Genomic DNA, 17,000 nt, shown 5'->3' with positions numbered 1-17,000 from the left:
AAATTCTATTACATTGAACATTGAATAAGCCTATGCCTTAGTTTTAATTAAAATTTTATGTAATGTATTTTTATATAAAAAGTAAATCGCATAGAATTAACAATAATAGTAATAACCTGGAAGTAACAAGTCGCTTTATTTCCATATCTATCGCTAGCTACAACAGTAACATTTTCAAATTCTCCAATCGTTATTGTAGCTTTGTCAGGTAAAAATGTCACAGTGACTTCTCCAGATGCATCCGATACATTTACTCGTCTTCTTGTTTCATTAAAATTAACTACATAGCTATCTTGATGATCGACCAACTCAATAACATAACTTTGAGGACAACTGAGTAGTGGTGGTGTTTCATCTATAACAAGACCATTAATAAATACATATATTAATTATGAAAGTTGTGAGTCAAAAGCTAATAAGAAATTAAGGAGCAGATTTTAATGAAGAATATTACTCATTGAAATACTGTTAACCTAAGATGTATTACATGACTTTATAAGTATAATGTCACAGAAGAAAATATTTGTTGCAGAATTTTATCAGGGATTAAAGCTCTTTAATATAATCATTTCTAACATAGAAATAACACCATAAAATAATTTTTATTTTAACTTCATTAATATATATTTTTTTTATCATTTTTAAATATAAACATATATTATATGTTACATAATTTTTTGTAGCAATTATTCTTTCCATGTTTAGTGAATTAAAGAAAGTTCCTGGAGATCTAATAACCTAAATAGGGTTTTCTTTAGATCTACTTCATTCATTTTTCATAATGGCACACTAAAATGTTGAAACTCACATTTAAATCTAAGTGATATTTTATTATAAGTATACGTACTAAAGCCAACTGTATAGACAAAACCAGAGTAAGCTATCTCCACGTGCATACAATGGATGTTTTGAAAGTAATGTCATTTAAACATTACAAAACTTAATACACAGAAAAAAGAAAAATTAGTTCTTCTGGGGTAACATACCCTTCTAAATTTCCTAAAACAAAATGGTAGTAGTAGTTAGTTTAATTAGTAAAAGACATGAACAAGCAAGCATAGTTATGGCTTAACACCTTCGTGACAGCTGCCAAAGAACATAGGGTTTTTATTTGCCATAGTTATTTACATGTATATTTACAAAAATCCAAAATTTTCTTTTTAATTGTTTAATTTATATTTGATGACTTATACATGAAACAAGCATAATTTCAAAGAAATAAAACTCCAATTATATATATTTTTTTTTTACTTTTTTTGCATGAACTCTGTCGGGTGTATGACGCGCCTTTGTTACAACATATAACTCCTGGGCGTCATATACCTGCATGGGTACATGAGCTCTCTTATTCCTTTGAGCCTGCCACTAAGAATGCCACTAGTTGCGCAGACACCTGAATATACGAGAGTTATTTTTTCTCAAGGTCCAATCGGTCACAAAATCCGCGCAAAAATCGGATGAACCTTTGCGCATATGTGTTGCTCAGCGTCTCTAGTATGGCCTTCAATCACACTGTGTCATTTCGTTTAGTTCTGAACACGCAGCTAGCACGTAAACATGTCTACAACAATAGCATCTCCCGCCAACCAAATGTGAAGTGCGTGTGGTAATTCGATTTCTTCAGGCTGAGGGGTGTAATGCAGCTGAAATTTATCGACGAATAAGTAATGTGTACGGTGAAATATCAATGAGTGACAGCAAAGTGCGACAATGGTGCAGCAACTTTAAAGCAGGGCGTACAGATGTTCATGATGCAGGCGGTCAGGGAAGGAAGTGAGTGTCAACCGATGAGCAAGTGGATGAGGCAATTCGAGAAAATCGTTGGTTCACAATTTCTGTATTGAGTGATTCATTTCCTGAAATTTCAAGGTCAGCTCTCTACACCATTGTGAGAGAGATTTCAGTACCGCAAACTGTGTGCGTAGAAACATGGCTGAAAACACAGGCAGCTCCATTCTATGACGAGAGTATTGGAAAGTTGGTACCACGCTACAACAAATGTCTAAATCGGAGTGGCGACTATGTAGAGAAATACCGTAACTATGTAAGTACTTGTTACAAATAAGAAATTTTTTATTTTCACTGTGGTTTTAATTTCGTGACCGATCAAACCTTGAAAAAAAAATAACCCTCATAATATTACTTGAATAATAATAATATACACCTGAATAATAATATATATTTACCTGAATAATATAGTTATTTGAAAACTTGTATTATGAAGTTCTTTCACGACACTTCTAATATGCCGTTATATGATTTTAAACACCTACAATATAGCCAGACTAAAAATAAATGTTAGAATAGAAGAAACCTGTGAAAACGTATACCCAATATGGTACAAAACACACTTTACTAATGGGCAGAGTTCGCCCCTATGGGTACATGACATCATTTAAAAAAGAACTCGTGTATCCATACAGGTGCACAATGTCATGAACATGTTACAGTCACAAAATATTTTCTGGTGAACAATGAAATTTCATATTAAACATTAATACAGTATGAAATTATGTGATCAAATGAAATTTGAAATTTATGAGCCTGAACATCACCTACATCTTAGGGGAAACTTGGAATGCTGATATGCAGCAATGAATAAAGTATGCTTTGGTTAAGTGAAGAAGGTACACATTACTCCTAATTTTCTTTTACAAGCCTGATGTTGGAAGGCAATTATTCTTGAGAAATAATATCATTATTTCATTCTTCTAAGAGACTTCTGACTTATATAAAAACACTTACGATTTACAGCTGTGATACTTAATGTACATAATATGTTGCTAATTTCTCTACATCATCTTTATTGCACTAACTGTAAGTATGTCTAATATCTCTACATATAGTGTTATGCATGCAATAGGCTATCTTTGCAAAATTTCTCTCCAACAAGAATTAAAACTTCTCTACTAGGATAATGTGTAGAATTCTATCAATGATTCCTTAAATTTAGCTACATACTGGAAATGTATTTGAACATTTTTTCTCAGAAGAAGCCTGGTTCTACTTAAATCTAAACATAAATGTATATAACTTCTGAATTTAATTGGCCAGAAATCTACACAAGCATCTGGTTACATCATTACACCTGTTAAATGTTGGTATTTAGCAATCTCAAGTGATATAGCAATCGCCAGAGTGAACTCACTGATTTGTATTTCTTTAAGATATCTTGAAGAATAGGATATATCTAACCATTCAGAACAATAGAAGATTTGAAAGGGAAAAGGTATTTTACAGAAGAGATCAATACAATCAATATTCTTACTTTAGAATTTATAAAGTACTGTACCCACCACTAAAGTTAGAACTAAAAATTTGTAATGAATTATAAATGAAAAATGCAATATAATAATGAATTATTGTATTTACTCACTTGACACATAGTATTGATTTTAATGGTCCATGGGTCTGTGTGTTCATCATCATGTTGCATGCACAATTCTATATATCACCACGTCTTCTGTGACATGTGACAACACATTTCTCGTGTTATGTAACAGAAGGTGTCCCTCAGAGTATCATGTAATTCTTAATTTGTGGTGTAGTGGACGTGCAGGTACATGTGCCTTGATAATTCCCCATAATGAATTGTCTGGTATAGTGAGATCAGGACTTTGTGGTGGCCATGATAATGAAGCTTGTGACGCTGGAGTACTGCAGCCAATCTAATGTTCTGGAAATTTTTCATTCAGAAATGCACAGACTGATAGAGCCAAATGTGCAGGTGCTACATCCTGCTGCAGCCATACTATGGTCATTCCATGAGATTCTTCTCTTGAAGCTGTGGTGTTAACCATGCCTCCAACATCTTTTAATAAGTTTGTGCGTTCACTGACCCGTCAAAAAGATAAGGGCTAAACAAATAATGAGCTTTCCAACCCATATCATGATGTGCAGTGGATTTCTTTCCAACTCTGTTACATAATAAGGATTTTCTTTTGCCCAAAATGATAGATACATTTCTGGCATGCAAACTCCAATACATTGCATATTCATCAGTAAAATGCACCTTTTCACGGTACAATGCAGCAGGAAATGTTTCTAATAAAGCCTGTCAGGATGCAGCATGATATTCCATGTCTGCATCTGAAAGTTCATTGATGAACATCGGACGAAATAGCCTAACCTTCAAGTCCTTTTGCATATGGTCTTGCATTGTTGTCCGTGGTATACAATGGTGAGCTGGCCATTTACGAGTTGATTTCAATGGGGATTATTCAATGGAAAATGCAACAGCAGCACATGTTTCTAACCACATTAACTGTCATCCACTCCATGGCCTATCTTTAATGCTGTCTAATTCAAACCACACATTTTTGCCAAGCCAACATTGTTGCTTTTCCTGGTGGCGGCATATTAAATTATTACTGAAATATATCACTAATCAGCTTCATTGTTTGATTAGTATGTTGTTCATGAACCCCTACACTTGTCACTAACCGCTCCTTGATGCTGTAACTACTTGTGTCAGCCGTTTTAGCACAATTGTCTTTTACTCAATGTGTGACATAAAAAAATGTTGCCAACCGACCCCAATGAAAATACTGTATGTTCTAAACACATACTCATATTTTTAATTAACTAACCTATTTTTAATTAACCTAACTCATATTTTTAGCTTTAGGGTACAGTGAGTTTCTGGCCACTTTGTACATTCTGACATTTTTTTAAATATACTTAAGTCTTATGGAGTGTTCATTATGACTATTTTAAATGCTAGTTATAAGAAACTAATAAAAACATTTGAGTGAGTTGCAAATTCTTTTCTGCAACTTGAATTTTGAATAATATTTAGAAATACTCCATACTTTTGCATGATAGGCTATACATTCATGATCACTTGAACAGAAAGTTACAAAGCAGAATTTCTCTTAATCATCTTCACAATTTTTAATAAAATTTTAATGTATATAACTTAATAAAAATAGTTTGTATGATTTTAATAAAATTTTTGTGTGTTTCTGGGTGGAATACCAAATATTTACACACATTTTCTATACCTGCAGGTATTTTCATAAAAAATATTTGAAAAAGATTTTTCCAATTTGAAGGACTTTTCGTTATCTGCTGGCATTTCTGAAACATTAGTTGAAATTTTCCACCTGTTCGGTTAGTATTTGACCCATTGTTGAATTCTTACTATAAATACACTACTATAATAAATTAAATAAAACAAAATTGCTCAAAAAATTGCTATACTGATGCACATATATACACCCATACATTAAAAAAAATGCTAAATGTAAATATACTCAGGGAAGTTTCCAAATAACTTGAAATTACTTTTTATAATTAATTTTAAATAAATATTTCTGATGACACCAAGATTGTTGGGTATTTCTTATGTTTATAACTAAAACTGAAAAATATATATCATGATAAAACACAGATTAAATTTATTAATCATTAAAACAAGATAAAATCTAAATCTACAAGATTAAAACTTACCAACTACTGTAATATTTATTTCACAAATTGCTACATTTCCATCAAAATCATAAGCAACATATTTAACAGCCAAATCATGGAATACAGTCAATGGTGTTCTGAATCCTTGTGGTTTTACTTCCAGACGAGCTATTGCTCCACTATTATCAACAGCAACTGGCTCTGTCAAATTAACTGGTTCTATTCCATTAGGTCCTCTTCTTACAACTATTGGTTGCTGTGGGCAATTCTGGAATACAGGTGGCTCATTGTCTGTAACAAGTTAATCATCAGTTGCAATTTACAAACATATCACTGTTGTTATTTATATAGATTATAATTAAATATATAGGCAACAGATAACTAAGTGAGTAACACAATAAAATTTAGAATAATTATATGACTTAATAAGTCAAGTCATTTTATTTCTGATAAAAAAACAAACCAAAACATATGTAACTGCTTGTGAGATACATTTAAAGTTATAAAAAATGTTTAACTGAATTTAACCTTCAAAAGATAGTAAATTTTTTTTTAAAATTACATAATAAACTATTAAATATTATTAACAAAATAGCAAAAAAATAACTATGCATTATTTTTCTATACTGATATTCAGTATTCAGAGTTATTCAGTTTTTTCCACTACAATGAATTGTAAAACTACTTGCAGCAAGATGAAAATGTTTCTTATCAGGTAAATGAAAGAATACTATAAAAGAGGTTATTATTATTTTTCCTTACCAACACATGGTGAATATCCATAATCATATCCTAGTAGTGGTTCTACTTTTGGTTCTTCACAGCCCATTAATTCAAATTTTAGACATGCATTGTCCATAAAACTAACAATTCCTAAAAATTAAATTAAAACACATATATAATTAAAACATAAATTTCAAGATCTATATGCAGGAAAATAAACAACTAAAATATTTAAAGAATAGTGTTATTTACATATTTTCTAACCTTTTGATTTAGAGATAACCTCAGATTTTAATTAAATCTCAGATTTGAGTTTCAGAAAAAATGGGATTTTTTATTCCAAATATACTTAACAATTAAATAAAATATCAGAATAAAAATGTTTCTTTTAACTGTTACACAGGTTCACAATAGACTGTTAGTGCACTAATAACAATTATGCTATTTTGGTAAACAGAAATTTTGCTTGATAAAGTATACTGCTGTGCAGATATCAAACTCAATTTTATCAAAGGCTTTTTCAGTGGTTAAGCAAGAGGTCTGCTTACACATCAAATGACTTATATGTTTCTATCTTATACCAAATCCATTCCAATAATATGAAAAGAATACATTGCACTAAAAGAATTATAAGTACTTCGTCAGGCCGGTAATTGCAAGCCAGTACCAGTAATTGCATTTGCCCCCCCCCCCACACACACACACACCAGAACCAGCAGAAGCTGAAAAACTGGTTGGAGAAAATAACATCAGCATTTATCCTCATTCATTTCTAATTCAGATTCATTATTTTTCTTTATATTACTGTTTTTTTTGTGTTTTTCTTATTAGTTCAATTAGTTTCATTATAAGTTCAAACTTTGTTACAACACTATGTTTATAGTTATTTACTTATTCGATTTTGAAGAGCAGTAATAGTAGAAGTTTTTTTTTTTGCTTCTAGATTTTGTTAAAAACACATTTATAGAAACAATGGATAAATGGCATAACAAAGTACTTTAAATCTAAACAGTTAACATTTACATAATAAGCCAACTCATTGAAAAGTATGCTTGAATGGCTAAAACCACCTTATCCATGTTTGATTATATTTTTATGTTTGGATTTTTAAAAAAAAACAAGTTGGAGTAGTTTTAAAAAAGGGTATTTTCATATTGTTGATCAGATATATAGTAGATCAAGTATTAAAATAAACAAGTATTTTACTTTATAATTGCTTGTATAAAGTAAACTTATAATAAAAGTAAACTTTTTCTACACATTTGCTTTTGTTCTCTTAGTTTTTCTTATAAATAGTTGCAAAGAGAAAAATTTTTAACTATAAATTAACTAACAATTCTTAAAATATAATTTATTTACTATTCAGAATCTTACTGACTGAATTATTTGTCAGTAGGACTTTGTAGTAAAAAAAAAAATTATTATTTTTTAACAAGCCACATTAACCTTTTTCATTACCATTGTATTAAAAAGCCACTGGAATAGCAGATTAACTAATGATTGTTTTTCTTCTCATTTGGTGGATTGAAGCAGTCTGTATTTATAGTTAAATTTTTTTTACATATTTATAATTCCTCACAAAATGCATAAAACACATAGATTATGTCCTTTTATAGTTTTAAAATTATCAATAAAACTATTTTTTTTTTTTTCTTTTTTTTTTTTTTTACTTAAAATTAGTTTAAACACATTCCATTAGTTTCTATTAGCTTTTATTAAAAAAAATAATAATAAAATAAAAAGGACGTCTGGAGCTCTAATAACTAGTTGTATTAAACAGATGTAACCCTTTTTTACTATGATTTTGTCCATGATGGCTGATGTGATAATGTTAGTATAAAATATAAAGTGTCACCTTCACTGACACAGATGGTGGTTGCATAAATGACTGAAAACATTTTGAAGTAAATTTAAAAAAATGTTTTATCATAAAATTTGGTTCAATTTGTCACTAAAAAAAGTTTATATTTTGTTATAACTCCTTTTCTTTTAAAAATAAAATATAAAAACTAGATCAAGTATTAACATTATGCATTGACTGTAGATTTCTGTAAGCTGACAGATTAAAAACTAGTGCCATTAAAAATATAGAATATAATACACCTGAATAAACTGCTAATTGGTCTTTTTTTTAAATATGATCTTCAAATAGTTTTGTAAAGAAATCTTAAAGAATTCTTACAGTCAACATTGTTATTAAGTAGTAATATTACAGCAAATGTTATCAAATAAATAATGTGTTTACCAGCAGGTTGCTTCCCTTGCTTCTACACATTGGATTTTCCTTTATTCAAATTAATAATCTAAACAACATGCAAGCTAAAAATGATAACAGAAAATCATTTATAAAAAAGAGAGAAGAGAATTGTGAAAAAAAATTCAGTAAAAATGACGTAAAATTAATAAATTTCAGTATTTTAGTGTTTCAGCAGAACTTACCAAGTATAACATAACGAGCTTGAACATATTTTGGTAATGTTATCATAGCAAGTTCACCATAATTCCCTGGGTCTCTCATTGTCAGATTGAAGTTAGGAAAATATACAACAAAATTTTCATCTGCAGATTGCTTATAGAAGAAACGAATTTCAGTTGGTCTTCCAACAATATCATTTGTTACAACTCCTTTTACTAAAATTGCCTTTGTTGCAAAAAGATAAAATTATTAGTACGAGTATACTATTTAAAATACTATTATCATATCAAAAGTAATAAATAGAAATCTTCTTTCAGAGAATTAGACTTGCATTGAAAATTACATGTAGTAATCTATGTAATGACCAGCAAGATAGTGACTCAACAATATATCAAATGAATAACTGCTCTATGGCACTGCAATACACATATCATTGAAGGCCAATTATCCATTGGATAACAAGATAAAAATGTAGTTAAAAATGATAGCCATTTATATAATAAAAAAGTAAAATTAAAAACTTTTTCAAGTGAAATTTTATTTTAGTATAACTTTTTATCTGAAAATAAGTGCATAATTCTGAAAATAGCATCAACTTTCCCATTAGGAAACAATACCAGATAAAAAAAATAAAAGGCTATGAGTGCATTACAAATGGTAACTTTTCGATTTAAAGTTGATTGTTTCAAATGTGCAGCTCATTCAGAATAATTGAAGTTCAAGTGTAATTAGTTTAAAGTTCAATGAAGATTATATTAAATCTTAAATGCTTCATAGATTGGACTGAATAATTTCTTCAAAAGGGAGCAATTTCTGCTTTGGTTAGCAAATTTTTGTTTGTCTAATTTTGTGATCTGTCTTATGATTACTGAAATAAAAATCTAATTAAGATAATTTTTATCAAGATAAAATTTGAGAAAAATATGAGCCTAATGAAAAATTGTTTTTCAAATCACTAAGTCTAACCTTAAACTCTCTGTTGGTAATCAACAAAGCTCCTTCATACATGTCAAAAAGAGCCCACCAGGCTGGTCTAGCAGTAAAACCCATCACAAATCACCTGTTTAACACCTTACTTTTGCAAATCAATCAAATATGATTGATTTGCAATCAATCATACAACAAACAAACATCTTATGGTGTTTGTTTATGTATAAAGTATCATGCTTTATTTATGTATAAAGCATGACATTTGGCAAGGTACTGTACCATCTTCACATTTGTCTTTGTATAAAAAAACTTACAGATTTTTATAAAGTATTTTCTGATTTTCATATAAATTCATTTTTATAAGAGCTTATGTAGTTTTTTTCTGGGACCACTGTTAGGTATTGCTTCAGAGATGAAATGAAATGGCAATTTTGTAGTATTTGAAAATACCATGTCTGACCAGGATTTGAACCCAAGACCACTGGATGAAAGGCCGAGACACTACCACTCGCACCATGGAGGCCAGCAGTTTATACAGTTTAAAAATTATTAATAATTCATTTAAAATTAACTTTTGGTGTATCTGAACAAAGATTGATTTGTTTTAACAATATAAGTTTATTAATTTTTAAAAATTTTCTTTAGACTCTTCAAAATTTCAGGCCACTGGGGTTTAGACCAGCAGCAATGTAATATGAGAAGTAATACTAATATAAAGTTCTTTGAATATTTCAAAATTTTCAAATTTTGTTCGTTATTCATCACTTATTTTCCAAAAAACAAAAAAATAGACTGGTAAATTGCATCCTTGCAGAACAGTATTTTAAAAAATTTGATTTTCTACTTAGGCTTATCTTTTCCTTCATGTTTAGTACTTCTGCAGACATCTCTGCCTCATCAGAAAATGTTATGAATAAATTAATTTAAAACAAATTTATGTATAAAGCATGTAGAGAGGTATGTTTACATCTTCGTTACTGATTTTATATCATTAATTAACATCGTTAACACAACTCCATAATTATTTTATTTATTTTTATTTTAATTTCCAAACAGAGATCACTATGAAAAAACCTCTACTAAATATAGAAGAAAAATAAAGCAGTAAACAATAAATAAATATTTTTCTTATTATATTTATTGTTTGTTTTTCATTTCTAGTCTCAGTAAAATAATTACCTTTACTCTGTAAACCTGACCAAGATCCACACTGACATATGTAAATGCTTCTTGTTTTCCACACCAACCAGTTACAGAGTTAAGACGAATGTTACGAGCTTCATAGTTTGGCCTGAAAAATTAAATAATTTTAAAAACTCTAAAAGATAATAATATAGTATCTGTTTTGAATTTTTATAATATTAAATGCTAATAAAGAAAACCAAACAATAGGATGCAAAAGGATATAAAATATTTATGATGAAAAATACAAAACTTACAGGAAATCTATAAATGAATAGATTTCCATTATCTTCATAAATTATTTACAAACCTGATTGGCAATCCCAGACTTCTACTTGTTTAGTTAATAGAAGGAAATCTTCAATGATATCATTTTAATGACACACATTCAATGGAAGATAGTCAGACATATGACGAATAAATCCCTAAAAAAATTCTTCCAAAATGGATTTGACAAGAAATTTAAAAGATGGTATAAATCCATCATCATTGGTGACAACTTTGAAAGCAATATGTTATAAAGAATAATTCTGCATATTTAATTTCCCAGTGCTCTATGTTGTTAATAACACTTATGAGCAGTGCAGATGTTACTTTAAGTGGTAAATGTGAAAATTTACAGTAAATATTTTTATAAAAACTATATGATCATGCAGAACCTTGTTAAAAGCACAGTCTTACAGTCTGATAATGACACCCCACATCGTTTTTGTATCACTCATTGCAGAGACTGGTATTCTAATGTAGTTCTACAATAAAAAATTTAATAATAATAATAATAATGCAAATTTGATAGGTTTTATAGGTTAGCTAAAGTGGTAGAAGTGGAAATATTATTTTTAACATGCAGTAATGAAGTTAATCTAACATTATTGCATTATATAAATTTGAGTTGTGATAAATTTTCTAAAATAAACTTTTACTTTAATGCAAAATCTCATAACAATGGATCTTTTGATTAACAGGAACTCAAATTAAATGAATATATCTTAGTAATAAAGCAAAAATTTATGAATTAAATACAATCTTTTATTAAAAGAGTCAATATGATTGGGTAAATGGCTGAATAAAACAAAATTAAAGTAAGAAAAAAGAAATCAAGATAAATAACTTAATAAAGGAATTTATGAAGTTATTCACCATAATTATTCTTGTCATTATTTCAGTTTATAAATAAAAATATTCCTAATGAAAAGAAAAAGAGTACCGTGCATTTCAACCTGTGCAGTTTTTGAAATATCTCTGAGAAAATATTGATAAAAAATATATTAACAGATCTAAGTAAATCCTTAATGTAGAAAATTGAACGAAATTATTACAATCCTTTTGTCTAAGCAATTCTGTTTTGAAGTATTTAAATTAACATACCTTTCAGAGGTTGCATTGATGGCAGAATCAGGAATACGTCCAGAAGCTAGTCCTAATGGCTTTACTACTTTGCATTCTGGTTCACGGGTACATGTTATAGGACGAGGATTAATAAGTATGTATCCTGGTTTATCACAGCCAAACTTAACCTCAGATCCCTTTTAAAAATAATTCAAGAGATTAATCTAACATTAAATAAACATCATATGATAAACAAATATATCATATAATAAACACCAATAATTAATCAAACACTATTATATTATATAAATTTAAGTTGTGATAAATTTTCTAAAATAAACTATTACTTTAATGCAAAATCTCATAATAATGGATCTTTTGATTAACAGAAACTAAAAGAAAAAATAATTAAAGGAAATGTTAATTACTGCCATTCTAACAGTAAAATAAAAATGAAAACATAATTATTAAATATTTACACACTAATTCACATATATGCATCCACAAAAAACAACCATAGTAAATTCATAAGAACATTTGCACCTATTATTGAACTTAAAGTAAGGAAAATAAATGCACAAATTTTTATCTTTCATTTTTTTATATAACTAATATTTAAAGAACTCACAACTGGACAGCATAATTAATATAAAAATCAAACAAATGAAAAATGTAGATGTGTTTTCTATTTTGTAAAACAATAAAACAAAAAGAATAAAGCAAACTTCAAGACATACTCAAATACTAAGTTTGAATTAAATTAAATAGTACAAATATAATTAAAAATGCAGAACTAGAAATACACTCTAATAAAGTTTTTTTTTTTTGAAAATAAAGTAAAAAGAGTTCTGTTTGAGTTTTTTAATTACCAATTATTTTTTATATAAAACTAGTTTTTTAACTAACGGCCTTTAACTAAATAAAATGACCTAGTCATATTCACTAGATAGAATGAATCAAAATTAGTCACTGTAACTTCAATGTCAAACATGCTAAGTTTAATTCTCATTTTAAACTCTGGTATATTTCTTCCATCATTTCAATAATTTCATTCCAAATACATGATATGCAATGCAGATTGGAGAATGTTATGGACATTCATATGATTTAATTTTTTTAAATAAACAAAACAATTATTTTCTTCGCCTAAAATAAGCAGTAAATTTAGAATATACAGAACAGATTTTTTTTAAAGTAATAAACAAATTTTTCATACTGTTCTCAGGTTTTAATGGTACTACAATAATTTAACTGGATTAGGGAAATAATAAATTTAATTCAGTAAATTCATTTTAAGTTAATTTCATTTTAAACAGTTGCAACACTAACAGCAGATAAATCATTTTAACCATAGATCTAGAAGTCAAATTTTCTACATTTAATTGTCTTTTTAATAGTTTTATTATCATACATCATCTGATGAAGTAGCTTTTGGTAAAAAAGAGATTGTAGTGTACTATATTATTTATTTATAAATGAAATACTCATAATTTTAATACATTTGTATAACTATAGATACAACTTTTTTATTTTCTGTTGCCTGAGTGTTTGATTGATTTTTTATTCCTTTCTTTCTTCAAAAATCTTTTAAAATTTCAAAAATAATTTTAACATAGTATCTTACCGACTTAAAAATTAATTATCAAAATAATAAATGAACTACTACATACAATATTAACAAAATTAATTTATTTAGAATACAAGTATCACATTTAATCCTTAGATCATTTTCAGTCTTGATTTTTTATAATACATCATTATAATAAATGTAAAATTTGTATTATTAAATAAATAAATATATGTAATTGTTACGTTTTCACCCCCTCTTGCCTGTTGAACAACGGCATCCCGTCGACATCGCAACAGTAATATATATGTATACATGTAATCACCTACTATGTACAGGTAGCAGTCATATAAGCAAATTTCCTAATCCTTGTATTATTTTAAATCTTACTAAAGTATAAAGTAATAACATATTAATATAAAATTTAAACCATTACCTGCTCATAGCTAGTAGCAACCTGGTAACCATCAACAGGTCTACCAGGATCTTGGCAAACTGGCCCTTCGCAACGTAAATCACCAAAATCCCATACACCATTACCTTGGCAACGTACCACATTATCATTACGATCAGTCTGACCAGCCAATTTAAATGTGTCTTGACATCCAAAGAAAAATGATGACTGGTATCTGGTATCAACATAATTACCATATTCTGCTCCAGGTGTTGGAACTGGTGTGCCACAATCAACACGAGGACAAGATGGCATGAGTCCTGATAACCAGTAATCAGGATAACCCTAAAAAAAAATTATGAATATCTTGAAATATTTTTAAATATAACATTATAAAATCACAGAACAGTTTCACACCAAATAAATTAGTTCTAATAATCTAAAAGATAATTTTATGAACATTTTTTATGAATAATAATACTGCAATACCTTATATTGTTGCACTTCAAAAATCTTATTTTAAGCTATAAATTCAAAATTTCAAGAAAATCAGTGAACTCAAATTTTATATACAAAGTGATGGATAAGAAAAAGCCGAAAAATACTGCAGTTATGGGCAAAAATTAACTTAAGACTGTTTCAAATTTCAACAATACACCCATGAGTTAATACTATTAGGATTACATTAAGAACAACACAGAATTAGAATCATTACATCATTAATATTTAGGTTTAGAATTAGATTGTAAGTTGAAGTGATATTGGAAAATTGATAAATTGGTTAGGTATGCTCAAAATTAAGTATAGACATTTAAATTTTGAATGGTGCAAATAGATATGTAACTAAATAAAACTTATATTATTTGCATAAGTTTTCCTGTGACAATATCTTACGTATAATTTTTCTTTAGGTCTCAACAGAAGAGGTACAATCAAACAGCATGAAAACGGAGAAGAGATCTGAACTTGTAAGAAAATTCTACATCCAAAGTGTTATTATCAATTTGTACCTCTAAACCCAACAGAATTTAGGTGTTCTATGTATTTGAAGACTACAGTGCTCAGTGATTACAGCACTTCATTTATTTCTAAATATAAATTTTTGTTTCAAAACAATGAAATCATAGCTTGCATTTATGATAGTAAACAGTGAATGGGGAAATTAGAGGATACAAGTGAAGAAAATGACTTCCTGATACATTTGTCTTATCTCACTGCTCCAGGAGTTTAATTCCAGATCTCCAAAGATAACAGAGCATGGATAACAACTAGCATGGTAATAAGAAAATTATCAGTGACAAATGAGTAATACCTCAATTTTTTACTTCAGTTACATATTAAACAGCCATAAAAAAACAATCATAATAGTTGCAGTATGAATATAATTCAATTCATATTAAAAAGAAATATATAATTTTTAATCATCTTAACTTAAATGATATGGATTAATCATCAAAATTTTATTGGTGTAATTTAAACTTCTTTAGATAAATCACAAATAATAAAAAAGTTCATTTAATACAGTAATTAGTTTAAGCAATAAATTGCTGTAAATTTCAAAAAGTTGTAAAAATGGTAAATTTATATTTAAATTGAACAAAAAATAATAATAAATAATAAATAAATAGTTCCTATGTAGCCTTTATGAGATACAATTTATGCTAATATTTTTTTTGTAAAAATGGCCACTACAGTTTTCCTTACAATTTTATATTATAATTTAGTTGTTTTTTCCATTTCTGAGTTACTTTTGTTGTTTTATGTTACTGTTAGTCCTTTTTTTTGTTTTAAATTTTATTTTCTGGTGTTTTCCTACAGTAACCAAGGACTGTTTGCTTGGTTACACAACTGTTAGTATTAATTTATTCAGTTTGTTAGAGTTGTTTCATTTTGGATTACTTTTCTTTAATCTATATATGACTGTGAAGCTAGATCTGGGGGCGCGTTCCCACCTGTTGGGAGGAGATTTAACTCCCACTAAAGGAAGAGAGTCCAGAAGGAGAGGGGAGGCTTCTTGGGTTTTGGTGTGTGAGGTCCCCTCAGACAGCAGCGGGACTGATAGTATGACAAAAATGGAGATTGTGGAATTTCAGCATGAGGAGCGATTGATGGAAAGACACAGAGAAACCAAGAAGAAAGACGCATCAGCTTGGTGGCAGGGACAAGCTATCATTTCACAAGTTTTAGCCTCTGTGGGTTTTGCAGGTGGTAGCGGCCTTGAGGAGAACTTCCCGCTTCTTCCAGTAAGGTCTGATGATGATATGGAAGTGGGGCAGGGAATTCCAAAGACATCTGGGAAACAGAGATTGTGCCTTTCTCCACCAGTTGCTGAGCAAACAAAGAAGTCCAAGACTGGTGGTAGGGGTTCCTTGTACTCTTCAGAGGAGGCTTCTGAATTGGAAAAGTGTGGGTTATTCCAGGACGTTTCCCACAATGAGAAGAGGGAGACTCTTCTCATTGAGGGGAAGAGGAGTGCAGGTGGTTGAAAGAACCTTAAACTCTGGAAGAGATGTTTCATTAATAACATGACTTTTTTGTTTAACCACATTAGGGAGTTAAGCTCACTTGTGCGGCAGTATAAGAACATATAAGTAGAAATCAAGGAGTGTTCCAAATGTATGGATGCCTCTGTTTGTACGATGAAGATGTTTCAAGATGTTCTTGATGAAATAATCGTAGAACCTCATGAGGGACAATCAACTCAGCTGAGTACGATGGAAGAGGCCTGCCAGACATACTTCATTGTCACATGGCTTTGCAGACTCCAGCCATGGGTCTTGACTAGAGTGCATCTTGATCAGGTGTGGGGATTCATCAAATGATTGATGATGGTATTGCTGATGAAGACCTTGAGAAACTGGTCCTTCAGGGCTCACCTGAGGATGTTTTCCAGTCTTCAATCCTGGTAGAGGGCACCACTGGGGGTAGAAGAGAGTACTAGATTTGCATGGATGGATAATTGATCTGACAGATGAGGTCAACCACCCAAATCATACTCTAGCATTTCATAAAGCATCATGGATAAGGACCAAGCTTGTTCAGGTAAA

General features: G+C 29.3%; 1 protein-coding gene across 2 annotated transcripts in view; it reads right to left on the bottom strand.

Annotated features, from left to right (window-relative positions):
* The window catches only part of uif (sushi, von Willebrand factor type A, EGF and pentraxin domain-containing protein uif), a 382,421-nt gene that overhangs the window by 119,768 nt on the left and 245,653 nt on the right, over window positions 1-17,000 (bottom strand). For both annotated transcript variants that reach the window (XR_012756945.1, XM_075370063.1), the window contains exons 24-30: window positions 13,996-14,298; window positions 12,032-12,189; window positions 10,661-10,772; window positions 8,575-8,776; window positions 6,175-6,285; window positions 5,452-5,703; window positions 117-355 (exon numbers count right to left, since the gene is read on the bottom strand). Coding sequence is in view for 1 of the 2 variants with exons in the window: in XM_075370063.1 (XP_075226178.1) it covers window positions 117-355; window positions 5,452-5,703; window positions 6,175-6,285; window positions 8,575-8,776; window positions 10,661-10,772; window positions 12,032-12,189; window positions 13,996-14,298 (1,377 nt within the window). In the remaining variant the exon portion in view is untranslated. The remainder of the gene's footprint in view (window positions 1-116; window positions 356-5,451; window positions 5,704-6,174; window positions 6,286-8,574; window positions 8,777-10,660; window positions 10,773-12,031; window positions 12,190-13,995; window positions 14,299-17,000) is intronic.

This window comes from Lycorma delicatula, chromosome 1 (genome assembly GCF_047948215.1).
Source record: "Lycorma delicatula isolate Av1 chromosome 1, ASM4794821v1, whole genome shotgun sequence".
NCBI classification, from domain to species: domain Eukaryota; kingdom Metazoa; phylum Arthropoda; class Insecta; order Hemiptera; family Fulgoridae; genus Lycorma; species Lycorma delicatula.
The sequence above is the reverse complement of the archived record's forward strand: the minus strand, read 5'-3'. Positions and strand labels throughout refer to the sequence as shown.